Source organism: Manihot esculenta, chromosome 17 (assembly GCF_001659605.2).
Source record: "Manihot esculenta cultivar AM560-2 chromosome 17, M.esculenta_v8, whole genome shotgun sequence".
Classification (NCBI taxonomy): Eukaryota; Viridiplantae; Streptophyta; class Magnoliopsida; order Malpighiales; family Euphorbiaceae; genus Manihot; species Manihot esculenta.
In genome coordinates, this window is record NC_035177.2 from 24,898,729 (window position 1) to 24,917,942 (window position 19,214).

The window sequence follows — 19,214 nt, forward strand, 5'->3', positions numbered from 1 at the left end:
GTTTGACATCCTCTCCCAACGCAGAGGAGCTCACCAGCAGCGAAAACCCTCAAAAAATGGCGCGCCCTATCGGCTTGCTCTTTTCTTTTCTCTCTTACTTATATTTGCATAATGGTGTACAATTTTCCATGATCAAAATAATTATAGTATAATAATGAATTAGTAATATTATATATTTATTAGAGTTCATTAAATATAACTAATTATTTTATTAACATTTTTTATTCATTTTTATTTACCACTTTTGTTCAAAATTATTATAAATTAAAAAATATTAATTATCAAATAATTCTCAATACAAAATTAATAGTACTTTTTATCTTACAATATTTATCATTTAAAATTTATTCACTCAAATTAATAAAAATAACTGCCTTGATTTAAATAAAATTTATAATAATTTATTTAAAATAGGTCATGATTTTTTTATATATTAATATTAAATGATTAAAAAATTAATAAGAATACATATAAAAAATACAAATTAATATTGCTTTGAAATTCTCATATGGAAAAAAAAATTCTTATGAAACGGAAATAGCAATGAATAATAAAAAAAAAAAGATTGTACTATGAAAATGGCAGATAGTCATTAGTGCTGGATTTTGGTTTGATGTTATGCTTCCTTGCCTGGTGAGTTGTCACCCACAAGCAAAACAAGAAAAATAAACAATATTTACTTTTCCCAGTTGGGGTGCACAAAGAACAAGAAGCACACAGGATTACCAATCTTCCACCATTTCTCTGAGAAAATAAATAAGGAGTCTTAAGAAGTATAATTTTTATGGGAAAACTCAGGAAGAAATTCTCGAAGTTTCTAGAACCACAATAGAGGAATGTTAATGTTTTCTACAATTATCCATATGCTTTAATCACTCTGCAAGATTTAGTTTAATATAAGTATTAGAGCATCAATGGTTCCAAATCAGTTTAAATGAGCTGGACTGTTTCTAACGACTGTCAAGTCAATTTTCCTAACCCTCAAAGAATTAGAACTATTACATATAGTGGCTCCAGAACACAAAAAGATTCAGTAGCCCACTTGACATATTTGCTCAAAATTTCTAAATACTTGCCCAGATAGACTGCATTTTGCACCTCTAGATGTTTCAAGGTCAGATGAACTACTGGTCCCAATATTAGTCAACGCGGTTAACATCCTCTAGAAAACCGCTTGCTGCAAGCAATGGTGGCAGTTTTAGAGTTCATCACGGCCCTGTGGTTGATTTTTGTCCATTAAGTCTAATTTATCCTCCCATTTCTGTAATATTCAAGCATCCATTCAATTATCAACCTACTGGAGTTCAAGGCAAAAGTATAAAAGCTTTTCTTATTATAGCTGACATGTACCTTAACCTTTTCTTCCAGGCAAAGTGCTGGCGTAGATAATAATGCTACATATCTGCAATGACAAAACTAGAGAGTTGGGAACAGCAAGACCAAGCATGTATGCATGCATGCATATGCAGACAAATATGAGATAGTTTCTTACTCGCAACGGCTCGGTTCATCCACATCTGTAAGCTCATTTTTCAACCCACAATGCAGCTTGACCTATGATAGAACATGCAAAGTTGTAGATCTTAGAAAAAGCCATTGAACCTATTCCTTCTTAAACCCATTTCATTTGTTGCTTGTTTCATCCTTTTAGTTCAAATGTGATGCCGGACTCGTTAAAGGTAGAATTTACTCCAAATATGCTTGTAACAGGAAGAGGGAAAAAATAAAATAAAATAAACAAAGACGAAGAAGAAAATAAGACTGTATACCAAATAATGCCCCCTTAGGCAATTGTATTTTTCTATTGCTTGTGAACAAATTGACAAATAATATCTAAATGGAAATCACTTGTTGCATGATGGTTAGCCTGATTTGGAGTTAACAAGGAGCTAGAGTTACAAAGAAGCACTTTGAAGCCCATCAGCTGAGTAGAACTACAAATATGTTTCCATTTCTAGTCTACTTCAGATACAGGGATGCGGGGAAAAGGGAAGCATGTCAGCAATTCGATTAAAGGAGAACTTATGTAAATTAAAGTAGAGGTCTAGACGTCTCTATCATTGGATGTTTCACAGAGACAAAACAATGAAGGTACCTTTAAACTTCTATCAGGCCCATTCCAGCACCTGTCACCATTTGAAAATATCATGAACCGGTATGAATCCTCAAATTTGTCCCAACTCCTATTAAATTAGAAAACAAAAGGCATAGTCAAATTACTATGTCAAGAAGTTAATGCATGCAAAATAAGTAAATTTGAGACAGATATTCAGACAGAAAGGAAATGGCTTAAAGAAGGGAGGGGATGAAAAATATATCAGTAGATATTTTCAAGAGAATTATTAGGAGAAGAATGAGAGAGACTCAATGCACTCATCAGGATTAGCAGCTGCCGTAGATCAACAATTTGATCATCTGATAGTCCTATCCCTCTATGAACATCCAGTTCTACTGATACTAGCTGATGTAGTTTCTTAAACTAATGAACAGCTTAAGAACAAAATAAAAATTGAGTGAACACCTAGATGGATCCTAAACATGTTACTGGTATTGGATAACTTGATCCCAACTTCAGCTGCTCTAATGATACCAAAATAGAGGGAAAAATCAGTACACCAATAATACAAGCACCAAAATTAATCTCATGGTTGGTTGCCCACCCCAAACGAGTTGTTGCATAGCCCTCCTCCTGTGAAGCTTGTTTGAAAGGGCATATTTTGTAAACATACCTGAAGCAAGAATTTGAAATGTAAAATGTAACATAAATGGATGATAACAGTTCAGGTTACTTTCAAAATGAGAGTACATTGAAAATATAAATTAGTGAATGTTCCTAACTTGTTCTGCTTGCTTTCAAAACAGTGATCATATAATGAATAGAACTCCTTCCCTGTTCCTGCAATATTAAGCTTTATGGTCAGCTTATAAAAGCAGGCAGGCAAATGCTGCAAGATATACAGAGATACTATCGAGCACTAACCAAAATCATGTTTTAACTTCTCCGTCAAGCTTGATATCCTTGACTGTAATTTAGACAACTTGGTGCTGGACTCTTCATATTCCTTACGTATACGAGCTGCCTCTGAAGAAACCAAAAGGTGACATAGCATAGGACAAGATTTGAGATTTCTACATACTCTTCCAGATTTACGACACTACACCAACAGCTCAATGTACCTGATTTGTTCACTGGAGGTTGGAAGAAATTAAAACCTCGCAGAATTCTGCGAAGAGTTTGTTGTATCTTCTCCATCCAAGATGGGTTGCTTGGGGTGGTTATATCTAAACAATAATTAAAAATTTTATTATTAAAAAGAAAAAAGAACACGTTATATTTGTAACACAAATTTGACCTGAAAAAGATATGGAATAGATAGTTGCAAACCTGACAAGTCTAATTCATCTTCAGGATCAGGTTTGTATGAGGAACCAGCACCATCATGAGCATCCTCTTCATAAGTCTCATCTATATCATCTCCTGTATCAACATCACCATACTTTCCAGTTTCATCATCAATTTCTGAAGCATACTCATCATATTCCTCATCACGCATATCTGCTGGCATATCTTTATGGTCATTATCCTTTGCAACGTCAACTCCCTCAATTTGTCTCTCAGACTTTTCAAATCCCTCAGTTTGGCTCTCAGAAGCTCCAGTCCAACGAGAAGCAACAAGGCGGCCCAGCTCTTCCTTTGACAAACCTTCAGTATTTTCAGATGCATCATTGCCCTGTGGGTACCATGACAGGAAGACTATTATTATCAAGTCTTAGGCATGTCATTTTTTCAGATTTCAAGAACATTGAGAAAATTCAAGAAACATCCCAAATGTGAGAATATTTCTCCAGAAATAGAATACAAAATAATTAATCTAGGAAAGGGTTAAACTTTCGTTAAGATAGTGGCAAGAGATTTACAATTATATATCTGCATTGCATTCTTTAATGTAAACCATCTTCTCTACAATAATAGCGCCAAAGTTATTTATTACTAAGACAAATAAATTCACACTAACAAACACACACCATGAATGAAACACTTCCACAAGTGAAAACAAATTAGGCACGTTGTTTGCAGAGACAAATGCTATATTGGATGAAAAGGAAGCAACTATACCTTATTTTCTGGTTTTAGAAAGAAGATGTACTACAACTTCATTTTAAATAATTAATATTGCCCCAAGATAGAAATTTAACACCTTTTATTTTACTTGTACGACATAAAATTACAAGCAAAAAAGTTGAAATATCTGTAGTCAACAAAAAGAGGTGAAAAGGAGAAACTAGGTAGAGAAGAAAGGAAAAGCAAAGGAAACTGATCAAATTCAACAATGGAGTTCTAACATCTAACTACTACATGTCATTACAGATCATGTCCATAGTTCATTCATTTGCCTCTTTCCCATGTAATCTTCTTTTTATAGTTTTTATCTTTACATGTATTAAATTATATTGTATAAATAATTATAGAATGTTGATATACCCCCAAAAAATATATATATACAAGAGGTGAGAACAACATTGTAAAGATACTGTATCAGCATTACTGGTTCACCCTGTTTGTGTCCCCAAAACAGTAGCATTAATGAATATTTCTAAAATATGCTGTTTTATCAGCATTACTGGTTCACCCCTAAACTAATAGAAGGTGATCAAATAAATCAACATGATAAAGCTAACATATCCAAGAGCAGGAAAATATCAGGAATCCACCCTCTGAAGTGAGATCATAAATGAGCCAAACACTTTGGAACCCAGTATGTTAGAATGTCAAATAAGAGTAAAGGCTTAAACAAGTTCCAATCAATATGGAAGAGTAGAAACGGAAAAAAAAAATCCAATTTACTGCTCTCTTTTCTTTGTATTGCTGGGAGAACAATTACCACTTTCGCAGTTTGATCATGAGATCCCTCACGCCCAGAAGCATGACCAGTTTCACTCACAACTGCAGAGTCATATTTGCTTTCAGGTGAGATGGACTTGTCCTCCACTTGTGCCACATGCTATATTAAGAGGGAATATCGTGTCATAGTTCCAAACATCTGAGCTATGATAGCAACACTTTAGTGGGGAAACATAATTCATTTACAAGTGCATGGCACATTTGTTACCTGCTTCACTTCATTTACTGATGACCCTTCAATTTTGGAACTATCAGCTATTTCAGCAACAGCTGCGTGATCAGCTTGCTCCCCTGTCTCATCCTATTAATAGACATGGAGATTAAGAAATATTAGCTATACTCCTTTGAAGTTATGGCACTGTATAATTCACTAAATTCTAAACCAAGCTCCATTTAAGAGGAAGAAATATCTTTCACATGACGTGTGTGTGCAGAAAGTCATCAATGTGTTCAACCCACCGGGACCCATATGAGAACTATAAAAAACCTAGCCAAAGAGGATTACCTTTCAGAGAACACTGTGTGTACAGAAGTTGTCAATGCGTTCACTAGGATCCATATGAGAACTATAAAAACCTTGCCAAAGAGGATTCAGAGTACTGTCTTTATTTTCCTATCCAATTTTGAAAAAAATTCTGTTTTTGAGGGATGTTTCAACATGTCTCTAAAATTCAACATCTGTGCGTTCGGAATTTTTGTAATAAAATATATTATGCAAAGGGAAATAACCACAAAAAATAAAATCATTAACTTTTTCTGATTATCACTTTGAGCCAATTGTGGTGTGAGCCTTAAGTCGTGAGGCATAATCAGGGCCATGCCATAGAAATCTATTTAATTGCAGGCAAAGTTATCTATCAATATGACCATTACAGAGGGATCCATAAAGGATGAACTTAATGATAAAAGGCCATCAAATATATTAGAATATGTGTGTCTATTTGTAAATTGATTTTACAAATATTTAAACGGGTTTAAGTGGTCTAATGACTCTTTAACTACTATTTCATCCAATAACTAAACTATAGGCTAGAATCAATTATTTTGAAATTACATGCCATAATTGCATCTTTTTTCCAGTTATTAATCCAGCATGCTCAATGAATAGAAAAAGATAGGACACAATGTCAAAATTTTATCATTTATTTGTTCAGTACTTTTTTAGCCCTTGAATATTCCAATGATAAAATTATCCAACCTTTAATTTTTAGTGCTTAAATTAGTTTTACAAAAACATGACCTTAGTCGAGTTGAGTTGCAAGAGAAGTTCCAATATATCATTTTCATGTAGAATGACTTCATCCATTTTTCCAGTGTTACAAACATTGAATAAAATATCAAACAATCCAGAACATTTGTGATCTGCCCAATCAATTCAAACCATCTATGTGTATCCCACAATAAATATTAATTTGGGTATGAATTGTATTTTCATCTAAACCTTGTTAAAATATTCAAAAATTGACTTCTTGAAATTATGCTTTTAGAATATTTTGCAAGTGGAAATACTTAAACAACCTTAACAAACTATATGATAAGAACGAGACTAAAGAGGTTATGAATGGACATGTTTTATAAAGGTAGGCAAAAGTCAAGCATCAAAAGGAAATGTCACCTGATCCAAATGTGAATCATCCGGAGCACCAATTTTATCATCACTGACACTTTCAGCTTGATTATTTCCAACATCAGTTTTCTCCTTGGCCTCTCCTTTTTCTTGCTGAGTGTCCTCTTCAACCCTACTTTTCTCGCTATTAGATTTTCCTTCAGCTTCAATTTTTTCTCTTTCTTCTTTTTCTTTCTGTAAACGTTCTTTCTCTTCTGCTTTCTCTATCTGTTCTTTATGCTCTATTTGGAAGAAAAAGCAAAAAACAATTTACATAGTAGTTAACCTTATATTACCAAATACCAAACAACCACATTTACAAATATCTTCACATGAATATACACGATTTCATGCTGCTAATTAAATATAACTAAGTTTATTATGTCCACATCTTCTGTATTCAATACATGATACATTTGGAACCATTTCAATTCAATTGCATTTAGCAGGGCAGATTAACATATTATCAGTAAATGCGACTCAAACCACTTACTCTTGGAATGAACATAGTGGCAGGAATCAATAAAGCAGAAAGAAATCCTGTTAAAAGGCAAAACATGGACCAAATTATACCTTTAAGCTGTTGAACTATCCCTTTCAGTATCCTCTCCCCACTTTTTAACTTTGATAGTTCTGCCTCATCTTTGGCAATTGCTTGTTTTGCCTGTTCAACTACCTGCCTTCTCAAAGCAACTCCCTCCTTATATGTTGCAATCTTTTTCCTTAACTTGTCTCTAGCCGCTTTTCCAGCCTCCCAGCATGTGTTTTGGCATTTAACTTGCCCATCATATTCATCACTCCCATCACAGCAGTCTGTACTTTGAGCCAGTAAATTACATACAAAGAGGAAAATAAAGGACATGCATCCTTGTTTTGCATCGCAATAAGAAAGAAGAAAGGAGGCAGGGAACTCCACCAATGATAACCAGAGAGATTATCATTTTCCTTTTTCTTTTACTCATTCTCATTCAATACTCAACACAACAGAAGATAACATACATAGAGTTATCTTCTACATGCCATAGAATGGCAGTGTCTATACTTTCTTCTGTGCTGGGCCACTAATCTCTTCATCTTTGTCCACATTTGCCCCATAACTTTAAACTTTTGACCTAGTTTGCAATAAATATGAAGATGACTGACTAATTTCTCTGGGTCACCTCATTAGGTGCACCACGTCCTGATGACGCTCAATACAGCAGCCATGTTTATGATAATTTGCCAGTTAAAAACAGTAAATTTCCTCTAAAGAACTAGATAAACAATACAGATATGAAAGAAAAAAAGTATATACTAGGTGCCAACTGCCAACATCACACTTACCACAGATCCCATCATTGACTCTGGAAGAAAATAATAGAACAGGAATATGTCCTGAATTTCGACAATAGAATTGTCCCCTTGGGCAAGCTGATGTGCCTACAATTAACAATACATATATAATTAACAAAAATAGAAACAAAAATACTCTGCAATGGGCTTTTTTTTAAGAAAGAAAACTCAAGCAAAGATTGACTAAGGAGATAAAGCGAGGGCCATTGCATAAACGAAAAATAGAACCCCCAAGAAGAAACTAACTACAATTTCCATGCAAAATAGTAACCAATCAGCCAAAGTACACTATAGATACAAGCATTTTGATAGAATGATTGATGAACTGCGGTATCCATAGCTCCAGTTATTGACAATCCAAAACAATCAACAGATGCAGCAACCCCACTAAAAAAAAAAAGGAGAAATACTCTACACAAAGACCAAAATGAAACAATGCAAGGACAATAAAAACAAGAAGCACAGATTCTAGAAACCAACCTGGCTCATCAGTACCATCAGGGCAATCACAGAAGTCATCATTGAGCTGAGCTTTAGTGAATTTCTTGGATCCATCTTTACATTTTATCGTCTCTGATGATATCTTGTAGTAATTCTCATCTGGGCATCCGAAAAATCCACAAAACAACGGAAAATAAAAATAAATAAGAGAATTAAACAGGAAAAGAAAATCCATATAAAGAAAATTAAAGCAGAACCATAAACAAGAGCCAATTTTAGTTGACGAGAATAGCTGTTGAGTGACCTTGAGGAGAAATTCCGAGAAATGGGTCTTTTGGGACAGCAGATTTAGCAATTGGAGATATACACAACACTCCCAGCGCAAGTCCATAAATCAATATCGAAGTATCAACTTTCATTTTGTGCTAAATTAGTTGAATATTCAGAAGAACACAATCAATTATTAGTATCTAATAGCTCATCACTGCTCAAGACCAAATTCCTCAGCTGCCCACTAAACTAAACCTCAAAGAGAAGTAAAAATGGAGGGACAATCAGAGTGGGAGCGAGTCATTCGCGAATTCACGATCGACAACAACGTGAACAGTGAAAAACTAGCTTTGGAACACAGCGCAGCTGACGCTTCCGGCTTCTCATATCAAAACGACGTGTTTTTGTCTCTTACACCTTTTATTATTTTTTGACATTTAAAAGAATATAATAAAAAATTAAATTTGCAAAAATTTAAAAAAATTTTATCATTTCTTATATTTGAATATGCAATAACTAAAAATAATTTTTAATTTAAAATTGGTTTTTTAAAAAATAAATTATAGTAACTAATGTAATTATTTAAAAATTAAAATTTATTTCTTTTTTCAATATAATTTAATGTTCTGATATAAAAAATAATGTTTACAATGTGAATCACACTCATCTCCCTCCTCTTTCATCTTTTTTATTTATCTTTAATTATGTGTAATTATTCTGTAATTATGTTATATATTTTTTTAAAATTTAATTTCACTCTAAAACATAAAAACTTCTGCATCGTTTCAAAATATAAAAAGTTGAACGGTTATCAAATTTATTTAATATGAAATTTATAAAAATATATATATAATTTCTATATTCAATCCATTAATATAAATAATTTCAATTTTTCTATTTAAATTATTCAATTCTCTTTTAAATCTTATTATATAAATATTTACAGAATATATTAAAAAAAGTAATAAGTTGGATTTTGGTATATAGTAATTATTACCAAGTAAATTATTTTTATTTTCTGTCATAGAGAAGATTAAGAAGGCATATCCTTCGGAACAAAGGAAAACTAATCCACAAGGTTGGTTGCAAAACTTGGATCATTCTTGGTTTTTTGAGCAAAAGAGTGCACCGCTTTGTTTTGAGGTGTAACGACCCGAAAATCGGACAGCTACCGACGCTAGGATTCAGATCGGTTTAAGGCCGCCGGGACCCGTAACAAACCAAACATTCATCCTGAATACCTGGTTAATCTCATACATGATCAACAATTACATAAAAATTTTAAAACTTTCTCATTTGTTCATTCATTCATTCTATCATTCTTTCATTCATTCATTCCTACACCAAGTTTAACCTGTGCATGCACAAATCATAACATAAAACCCCTCACTGGAGTCCTCATCAAATACTCCAATGGGATAACATAACATACATTAAGCTTGGTTTACAATAATCATCATTTAACATTTAAGATCATGTACCACGAGGGGATAAACAATCATACTATGGTCAAGTACAACTCTAAACTTCCATAAGCATCATTACATTACATTACATTTCTATACTATACTTTTACATTACATCATATTCATGTCCACATCTAGCTATTACAATAACATAACTCTACTCCTGCTGACTTCCTGGTCTACCATGTACCTGCAAACCTGGGGGTTAAGGGAGAGGGGTGAGCTATAAAGCCCAGTGAGCAGAATAATAACATATTCAATTTATATTTCATGCTTTCATGAAATGCAACACAGCACAAACAAATCACATCAAGGATGGACTTGTCACCAATAGTCCTCTACATAGTCCAATCGTGCCAGGGGCGTAGAATGGGCCTCACTGGTCTTTCTCTTAACATAACATAACATAACATTCCATAATGCCAGGGGCGTAGAATGGGCCTCACTGGTCTTTCTCTTAACATAGTGCCAGGGGCGTAGAATGGGCCTCACTGGTCTTCCGTACCGTATCATCATCATACCATAACATACGAGGACTAAAGGATCATTCAACATCCATCCACATCATCATCAAGTTATGCAATGCAACATATTCGTGAATTCTAATGCAAACAACCTAGTATATCTCATGGCATACGTGATGCATGTATCATGCTCAAAATTTATTTATTTGCTTTAAAACATAAAGAGTTATTCCACTCACCTCTGGCTGAAGCTCTAATGACTCTGAAGCAGCTATCTCACTGCTGAGGTCCTCGGTTCCTCGGGTCCAAACCTACACAGGTGGACTCAAGTGAGGGACCAAACATCCATGAACACGACTCTAAAATACTCCCCAAAACCCCCCTAAAACACCTTAAAACAATCATAGAAATCATGCAAAGGAGGGCTGAACAGGGCACTTTCGGCGGCCGAAAGGCCCTCCAGAGCCGAAAGTCATGCACCTTCGGCGGCCGAAGGTTCCCTCCAGAGACGAAACTCATGTATGTTAGGCGGTACCTTCGGCGGCCGAAACTCCCTTCCAGAGCCGAAAGTCCACTTTCGGGGGCAGGGTTCGGCAGCCGATGCATGCTACCACAGGCAGGTTCGGCAGCCGAACCTGAGTTCTTCCCAAAGGGCAGAAACTCAGCCTCTCCATGCATAAAAGCCTCCTAACACATTCAATCAAGCATTTTCCTATTCTACAACATGCATACTCAAGCATACAAGCTCCTAGGTGTTTCAAACTATCTTAAACCCCAACTACAACACATCAAACATGCATAACCAACATACATTGCTCATAAACACACATTTAACCATAAACTCAACATAAACCTACACATGCATTTCTACCCCATAAATCTTCATAAAACTTACTTAAAACATAAAAAGAAGTATGGATCTACTCTTACCTCTTGAAGATCGAGAGGAGAGACGATCCAACTCGGAGACGGGGAGATCTCGCTCCTTGGGTCTCCAAGTTCCAAAACTTGCTCTTTTGTTCAAATATCTTCAAAACAAAGGTGGAAACTCATAAAAATCATGAAAGATTTGAATAAAGAACTCAAGATCGACGTGAGGGAGGCGGAGACTCACCTTGGCCGAAAATGGGGAGAAAAGCTCGCCCGTTCGGACATGGGGACCCCTTTATAGGTGGCTGGCCAGGCCACTTTCGGGGGCCTAACGTGCTTCCGCATGCATGCCATGTTCGGCGGCCGAACCTGGACTTCCCTCACTTATGCCTTCGGGGGCCTAAAGCACTCCCGAAGCGCATGCATGTTCAGCGGCCGAACTTGAGGTTCGGCGGCCGAACCTGAATCTTTCTCCAAGGCTATTTTCATACAAAACTCATTTTCTTTCTTGTTTAAAACCGTAAAATACATTAAAACATTTTATGAAAACATAGTTTTACTCTTTTAGAGGTTTCCGACATCCGAGATTCCACCGGACGGTAGGAATTTCGTTATCGAAGTCTAACTAGGTATTACATGAGGCGTCTGATATGAGAAAAGGAAATGCTAGCTAAATTTTGAATAATCATTTGGAAAATTAAACTGAATTGAATTAAATAAATTAAAAATTAAAAATTAAAAATTTATTATTTATAAAAGTTAAATTAAATCGATTTTAATTAAAAAATAAATTAAATTAAAATTAATTTAAAATTTCAGTTTAAATTTTAAATAAATTTTTTAATTTTTATATTTTATTTTTAATATTTTAAAATTTAATTAAAATATTTTAATTTTTTTATATTATTAAAAATAATATATTATTATCACTGATCAATTGAATTGAATTTTTTTATTTTTTTATTAAAATTAAATTAAATTAAAATAAATAAAATTTTTAAAATTAAAAATAAAATCAAATTAAAATAAATAAAAAATTTAACTAAAATTTTAAATTATATTAAAATAAAAATATGATTTGGATGGTTGAAATAACTTGCACCGAGTCTCCTTCACCTATTACATTAAATAGATTTTTCTCCACCGCTAGTAAAACAGTATGATTACACGCAAAAGTTTCAAGCACCAAAGGGTCTGACATCCCCATAAAAAATTTGCAAAACAAAAAAAGGATAGCTCGATGCATTTCTGGCAACAACTGCTAAAGCACCCATTACTAAGTAAATTTGGCAATGCCCAAATCTGCAAATTAATTTTTGGCGTTAATTAATGCAATATTTTTCACTATTTTTTAATAATAATATTAATAAATTTTATTTAAAAAATATATTTTTGCTATTTGATTTGTTTATGGTGAGAGTTAGCTTCAAAATTTATAAATCATATTGTATTTTGTAGTCTGTAATGCACTGCAGTTAATTTTCTTGTTTGGTGTTTTTTTGGGGTGTGAAACGACGTCGGTTTTTGGGCAGAGATATTATATAGCAATGTCCAACTGGATGCAAAGAGATATTGTTATCCACCAGCCACTTGGGGCTCTGCTTGTGACAACATTGAAGGAGGAGAAGAATGGAGGGAAGCTCGATATTAAGCTGTTCACATTGTTCTTCTTCTTCAAATCATTATTCTTCAAGAACCCATCTCAACTTCACTCTCCACCTTTCACATCCTTCATATAATCTTAGGAAATGCGAAACAGCGAGTTTGAGCTTCATATCCAATTTGCGGGCCAACAAGAAGAGGCAAATGTTGATGGCAGTCTCGTCTCCTTCAACTCGAACTTCTCTTCGTACCTCTGCGTTCGTGATTGAGAAGGAAGCTGAGAATTCCACAAAGGGGAAAGAAATGATGCCAAAGATTGATAAGAGTGGGAGGTTTTGCAGTCCCAGAGCCGCGCGGGAGCTCGCTCTGTATGTTTTCTTCTTTTTTGAAGTTTATGGCAAAAAGATGTCAGGGTTTTGGGATTAGGGTTTTGGGTTTTAGCTCTCCCCATGACTAAAATTTGTAACTTTACATGGAATCATCGTGAAGCATGTAATGGGTAATATAGCTGTGCGAATCAACTTAAACACAGTCCAGAAGGTTCAAACCTACATTTTTCAAGTGATTTCATTATATTACACTGACAAACAAGTGAAGCAAATGCTTCAATAAAATTTTAATCTTTGCCTTCCCTGATTCCTTGTTTTATGGGAATTGTAGTTATTCTGGTTCCTTTCGCTTTCCTTTCATTTCCTTTCTGTTTCCATCAAGTTCATTAGCATCCTTTAAGAGCATTGCCAAATTCTTCCCACTTCCTCTTTTAATTTAACTCTGTGGGGCTGGTTGAACTTGCAAGGTTGACTATATACGCAGCATGCTTGGAAGGGTCTGACCCAATTCGACTTTTTGAGAAGCGAATGAATGCAAGAAGAGGTAATGCCCTGCGAATTATTAACAAAAAGCAACTATCTATAGTTAATTAATCATTGGTTCTTCAGGGCTATCTGCTTATCTAACTTGTTCTTCTCATATTCTCACATTCAGAGCCTGGTTATGAATTTGACAAGACATCATTGTTGAAATACAATCATATGAGCTTTGGAGGACCTCCTGTCACAACCGAGACTGTTGAAGAAGCAGATGAGCTTCTACGTAGTGATGAAAAAGAATCTGCAGTTGGTAATCATGCTTTTGAAAAATACCTGATGTTGGTTATTCTATTTGCTGAAGCCTTTAGTTCTTGCAAATGGGCATTTTTATATGTTTCTAGACCATGTTTTATTGCTTTCGTTAGCATGTCATTCATTTGCAGGTCACTTCGACATGGATATTCTAGTTATTGCATTTATTCTTTGTGTCTGTATGAGATTTGTGATCTGTCATCTATAATTATTTTGATTTGTTTGTTCACCTTTTTCTATTTCACATTCCTTGATGACTATATTTGGTCATGTGTGTTCAAATTTGTGGCATAGATATATATTGCTCAACAAAAGAACTGTTTTATTCTTATGTTTCACTAATTAATGTTTCTTTAGAATGGTAACAGGCAACATTTACCAATTATTACCACTCAAATTAAACATTTTATTTTGTAGAATTTTGCACCATAAACCCTGTAGGTAGGACTGCCAATCTGATAGCTGCAGTAACACAACTAGCTTTACCAACCTATGTTGTGGAATTTTGCACCATAAGCCCTGTAGGTAGGAGTGTCTATCTGATAGCTGCAGTTACACTACCAGATTGTGCAACCTCCAGTGAAGATTGTGATTTCAGTAGATTTGGCAATAAGATGCTTTCCCCCCTATACGGAGCTGATATGCATCAGCATGGTATGGGATATCAACTCTATTTGTTTGCATGCATACTTGAAACATGCAGTCAAGAGTTTAGCTTGATATGAAATTGCGTAGAAACAACTCGGGAGAACTGTAGCTAGTTGGGTCACAATTAGTATACATATCATGGATGTTTACTCCAATCCTCTAATTTCATGTTAACTACAGTTAGTTTTTCCTTTTGCGACCATTGCTCAAGTATTTTATGGGACATTGAATCTTATAACTAGCTTCCATATTGTGAACTATTCCATAGGCTAAAAATTTATTTCCATGTCTTTCATACAAGTTCAATTTTCCATTTTCGACTTCTCTAAATGTTGGAATCCATCTTGTTCTTTTGCATTTCAGAAGCAGAAGTCCTTTCAGCTCCTCCAAAGTTGGTGTATAGCAGATTACTTTTGCGGTAAAATCCCCCATTATAGGTTACTTATGTAACTAGACCTGCTGGCTACACAGAGGAACAGTGAGAGATTTAATTAGATTGAAATTTCTTTCTGATAGTATTCTTCTGTTGATGGCAGTTTCACAAGGAAACTTCTAGCAGCAGTTGTGGACAAGTGGGACAACCATGTGCTTACCATAGACAAAGTTGCCCCACCTAATTGGAAGGTTCGAATGCTTGACCTTTTATTGTATGAATTCCTCATTTTCAAGCTTGTTTAGCATTTTTCCTTTAGTTGAGTCTTATGTATTCTTTCTGTCCAGGCTAATGAAATTTGAAGTATCCACAACACTCTGATACAATTGGTGTTCTTCTTTCTTTAAGTGTTCTATATTTTATGATTGTGCTTTGTTGTATAATTAAACCACTCCCAGGATAAGGTGTCCAAAGATGAATGTTATATTCTGTTGCACTGAATTGGAGTTGGATTAAACTTAAATTTGATCATACCATGGTTTCATGTTTAATTGGTCCCTAAAATTGTACTCCTTTAATTTGGACTTGAACAATAAACCCAACAAATCAGCACTTGTGCTTTTTGAATACATATCTTGCCAAATTCTTTAGAATTTTAAAATTGAGGATTTTTTAGTCAAAACTTCAAATATTACAAGTATTTGAACAAAGAAGAAAAATGCTTCAGCTGTACATAGAGAGTATATGAGGTTACACTTACACCCTTTAAATAAGGATATCAAATTGGCTTAAAAGCTGAATTTGCCCCTGAATTATATAGCGGGGCTCAAAAATATCAAATTTCATTTTTCAGTCCAAATTTATTTTTGAACTAGTATTGAAAGGCCAAATAAGGTTATTATTTGTTAAGATTTAAGTGTGTAAGCTACACTCTCTTATATGGGGCCTGAACGTAGTTCACACCCTTAAGTCTTGACAAGTGATGGTCTTATTTGGCATTTTAGTAATAGTTTAGAGGTAAATTTGAATCAAAAGATAAAATTTGACATTTTTGTCTTTTACTGTATGGTTCACGGGTAAATTTAGCCTTTTGCCATTTCAAATTCATTCTCTAGAAAGTTTTCATGGACATTCATGAATCTACTTTGCCAAAGAACAGTTGTGCATTGAACTATAAAGTAATTTAAACTATGTTGTAAAGTCCAAATCATTTCATTCTGAATCCCTATGGGTCAAAATAAAACCTGAATGAATGTGGATTTTTATTGAAGTATGTTGATTTCTGCATATACATCTAAATGATGAGTTATTTTTGTCTTCTGATCCTTAGTGGTGTGACTCTGGTTAAAATTTTATACTTGCAACTGTACTCCACTTGCTTCATATTGTATATCTAAATAATTGTTCATAAAGTTGCACAAACGACAGCAATACTGTCAGAGATTAGAGATACGGCAACCTGAATTATGTTTGTATGGCTAAATCTTAGAAGGTGGGTATCAACTAAGAGCATTGTTGATATATTTTAGTTCAGAAAATTCAGAACCTGCTGTATTTGCATCCTTGTTCCTGGGACTTGAAAATATTACATTTTCATGTATTTTGATGAAAAAAATTTCAAACTTGATTCTTTCCCACAAACATCTGACAAGTTCACTGTTGTTGCGCATCAGAATGAACCAGCTGGCAGAATTTTGGAATTCTGTATCCTGCACTTGGCAATGTCTGAGATTGCTGTTCTTGGAACGCGGCACCAGATTGTCATTAATGAGGTAATTAAATCCTCCTTCATCACTGTTCTTTTGTGCTTGGCTTATGGTCTAAATGTTTTTGTATTTCCAATCATGCATCTGAATGTCAACCTGATGCTGTTTAATTGTGTTTGGTCATCGACGAAGGCAATTGATCTTGCTAAACGGTTCTGTGACGGGGCAGCATCACGCGTAATCAATGGATGTCTTAGAACTTTTGTGAAGGACCTGTCAGGAAGCAATATGACTCAGGCTTCAGAGGCTAATCAGAAGGCAGAAGTATAAAGTGAAGAAAGAAAATCATTGTGGCGTTTGTCTGCTCTGATTGTTGGAATCCCCTAAAGAAAAAAAAAAATCCCTCTGTTTTGAGTTTCTGGCTGATTTTGGAAGAAGATCACAAGAGTTGCTTTCATCTCCCTTATCCACTGAAGGATTGAGTATCATTTGCCAGATTGCATCATTTTCAGGAGTCCAGACCAGATGGAGTTCTGGTGAGAATTAGTAAATGGCAATGGAGCAGACCGTTGTATGATGTATATGTTGTCATATGGACCTGAGTATAATCTTTCACCATTGGAACTGAAATGTGGACAAATACAAACATTTCTTTAGTTTTTATGAGAAATGATTCTTGAGATCTAATTCTATTAATGAATTACTTAACTCCTTAAGATTTGATTCCATTAACCATGGAGATGATGAAGATGCATGATGGAAAGATAGGGCTTTTTACCCCCTTCAAGTTGGAAAAAAAAAAAGTTCTCAAATTTTGATGTGGAAAATTTTTTTTTCTGGACCAACCTAAAAACTGACTCTACTGCACTTTTTAAAAGTGCAGTAGAGTTTACTGCAGTGTGATAAGAAATAATAATTTTAAAAAAAATTACATTATCGCATTTTAAGCACTTTTGAAATGCGGTAGCTGCAATGTGATAAGTGCGGTAGCTCTACTGCAATGTGATAAAAAATAATAATTTTAAAGAAATAATAATTTTAAAAAAGTTAAGAAATAATAATTTTAAAAAAATTACATTATCGCATTTTAAGCATAGTGAAAATGCGGTAGCTCTACTACAGTATGATAAGAAATAATAATTTTAAAAAAATTACATTACCGCCTTAAAGTGCAGTAACGTAGTTGTGCATTTTAAAATGAATTTAATTAATTATTATATTTTATTAATTTAATTTATTAATATTAATTATTTTAAATTATTTATAATATAATATTATATTTAATTACTGTTGGGTTTCATCCACTGTGGCCAGGTCATATCCCGAGAAAACAAAGCCGGTTCAGAGCCTGTGAAACCCTTTAAGTCGATCTGCTCAACATTTTAGGCCATGATACAGATATGCGGAGCAGACCGGATCATCTGCGAGTTCAAATTTAGTAGGGAGAAATCCAGCTCGGTGATGTAATATGATGAAAAATGGCATGTCCAGTCACTTCTCAGCTCCGCCCGCATGTGCACCGGAAGAATTAAATGGCCGTCCAGCGTGGAGAGAGAGTATGACGCTTTCATACATATAGATCTGTGTAAAAAAAAATAGGTGAGAGATAGGTGGCACTGTAGTAGAAAGATCGTTAGACATCATTAGCAGATAAAATGAAAAGAATAAAAAGATGACCTGCATGACAGAGACATATGGCACTGTAACAAAAATATCGTTAGACATTACTAACGGACAAAATGAAGACAAAATGAAATGAATAAAAAGGAAAGAATACATTTTTCCCCGGTACGCTTACACACACTATAAAACTCTATTTTCCGTACGTACGGAACTGTATAACAGAAATATGTGACACACTGTAAACCCCTATTTTCAAAAAGAAAAAAATAAAAAGGGAGGACACCTTCTCCGACGAAAGTTTACACACACTCTAAAACCCTATTTTCTGAATTTCAAAACATTAATATTCATTTTATTAACTATATAATTTAATTAATTAAATATTAAATTTATATAAATATAATTATAAAATTATATTAATATTATTATAAATATTAATTATTTTAATTTATTAATAATATAACATTATATTTTTTATATTTATCATTTTATTTTATTATTATAAAATTCCTAAAAAATTATACAACTAACAACCCCTGCATAAAAACTTCAGACCTTTTACTATTTCAAAATAAAAAAATATATATATAACTTATTACTATTTCAAGAATTAAATATTTATAAATTAATTATAATAAAAATAATAAAATAAAATAATAAATATGAAAGAAATAATGTTATATTATAAATAAATTAAAATAATTAATATTTATAATAATATTAATATAATTTTATAATTAATTTATATAAATTTAATATATAATTAATTAAATTATATAATTAATATAA

At 33.7% G+C, this 19,214-nt stretch overlaps 2 protein-coding genes across 2 annotated transcripts; one reads left to right on the top strand and one right to left on the bottom strand.

Moving 5' to 3' along the window:
• Positions 1-779: 779 nt before the first annotated feature.
• LOC110605366 (glucosidase 2 subunit beta) lies at positions 780-8,941 on the bottom strand. Its single transcript, XM_021743885.2, has 16 exons — positions 8,587-8,941; positions 8,322-8,441; positions 7,833-7,928; positions 7,083-7,322; positions 6,519-6,751; positions 5,112-5,204; positions 4,884-5,003; positions 3,386-3,731; positions 3,178-3,282; positions 2,981-3,082; positions 2,839-2,896; positions 2,661-2,729; positions 2,096-2,183; positions 1,493-1,554; positions 1,351-1,402; positions 780-1,261 (listed from the first exon to the last, which is right to left on the bottom strand). Exons 1-16 carry the CDS (start codon positions 8,699-8,701, stop codon positions 1,199-1,201), a joined length of 1,962 nt encoding a protein of 653 aa, XP_021599577.1. The 5' UTR covers positions 8,702-8,941; the 3' UTR covers positions 780-1,198.
• A 3,982-nt stretch (positions 8,942-12,923) lies between these two features.
• LOC110605646 lies at positions 12,924-17,518 on the top strand. The gene is made up of 7 exons (XM_021744282.2): positions 12,924-13,322; positions 13,751-13,827; positions 13,939-14,073; positions 15,087-15,141; positions 15,260-15,347; positions 16,770-16,868; positions 16,995-17,518. The coding sequence occupies exons 1-7, from the start codon at positions 12,982-12,984 to the stop codon at positions 17,130-17,132; spliced, it is 933 nt and encodes a 310-aa protein (XP_021599974.1). The 5' UTR covers positions 12,924-12,981; the 3' UTR covers positions 17,133-17,518.
• Positions 17,519-19,214: the final 1,696 nt, after the last annotated feature.

Bases quoted from the DNA above. Each gene is read 5' to 3' on its own strand.
- LOC110605646 (XM_021744282.2), top strand. From the start codon at position 12,982: ATGGAGGGAAGCTCGATATTAAGCTGTTCACATTGTTCTTCTTCTTCA. The intron at 13,828-13,938 runs GTAATGCCCTGC...TCTCACATTCAG, and splicing joins GCGAATGAATGCAAGAAGAG to AGCCTGGTTATGAATTTGAC. The intron at 14,074-15,086 runs GTAATCATGCTT...TTTGCATTTCAG, and splicing joins TGAAAAAGAATCTGCAGTTG to AAGCAGAAGTCCTTTCAGCT.
- LOC110605366 (XM_021743885.2), bottom strand. From the start codon at position 8,701: ATGAAAGTTGATACTTCGATATTGATTTATGGACTTGCGCTGGGAGTG. The intron at 5,004-5,111 runs GTAACAAATGTG...CTCTTAATATAG, and splicing joins CAGTAAATGAAGTGAAGCAG to CATGTGGCACAAGTGGAGGA. The intron at 2,897-2,980 runs GTTAGTGCTCGA...TTAATATTGCAG, and splicing joins GAAGTTAAAACATGATTTTG to GAACAGGGAAGGAGTTCTAT.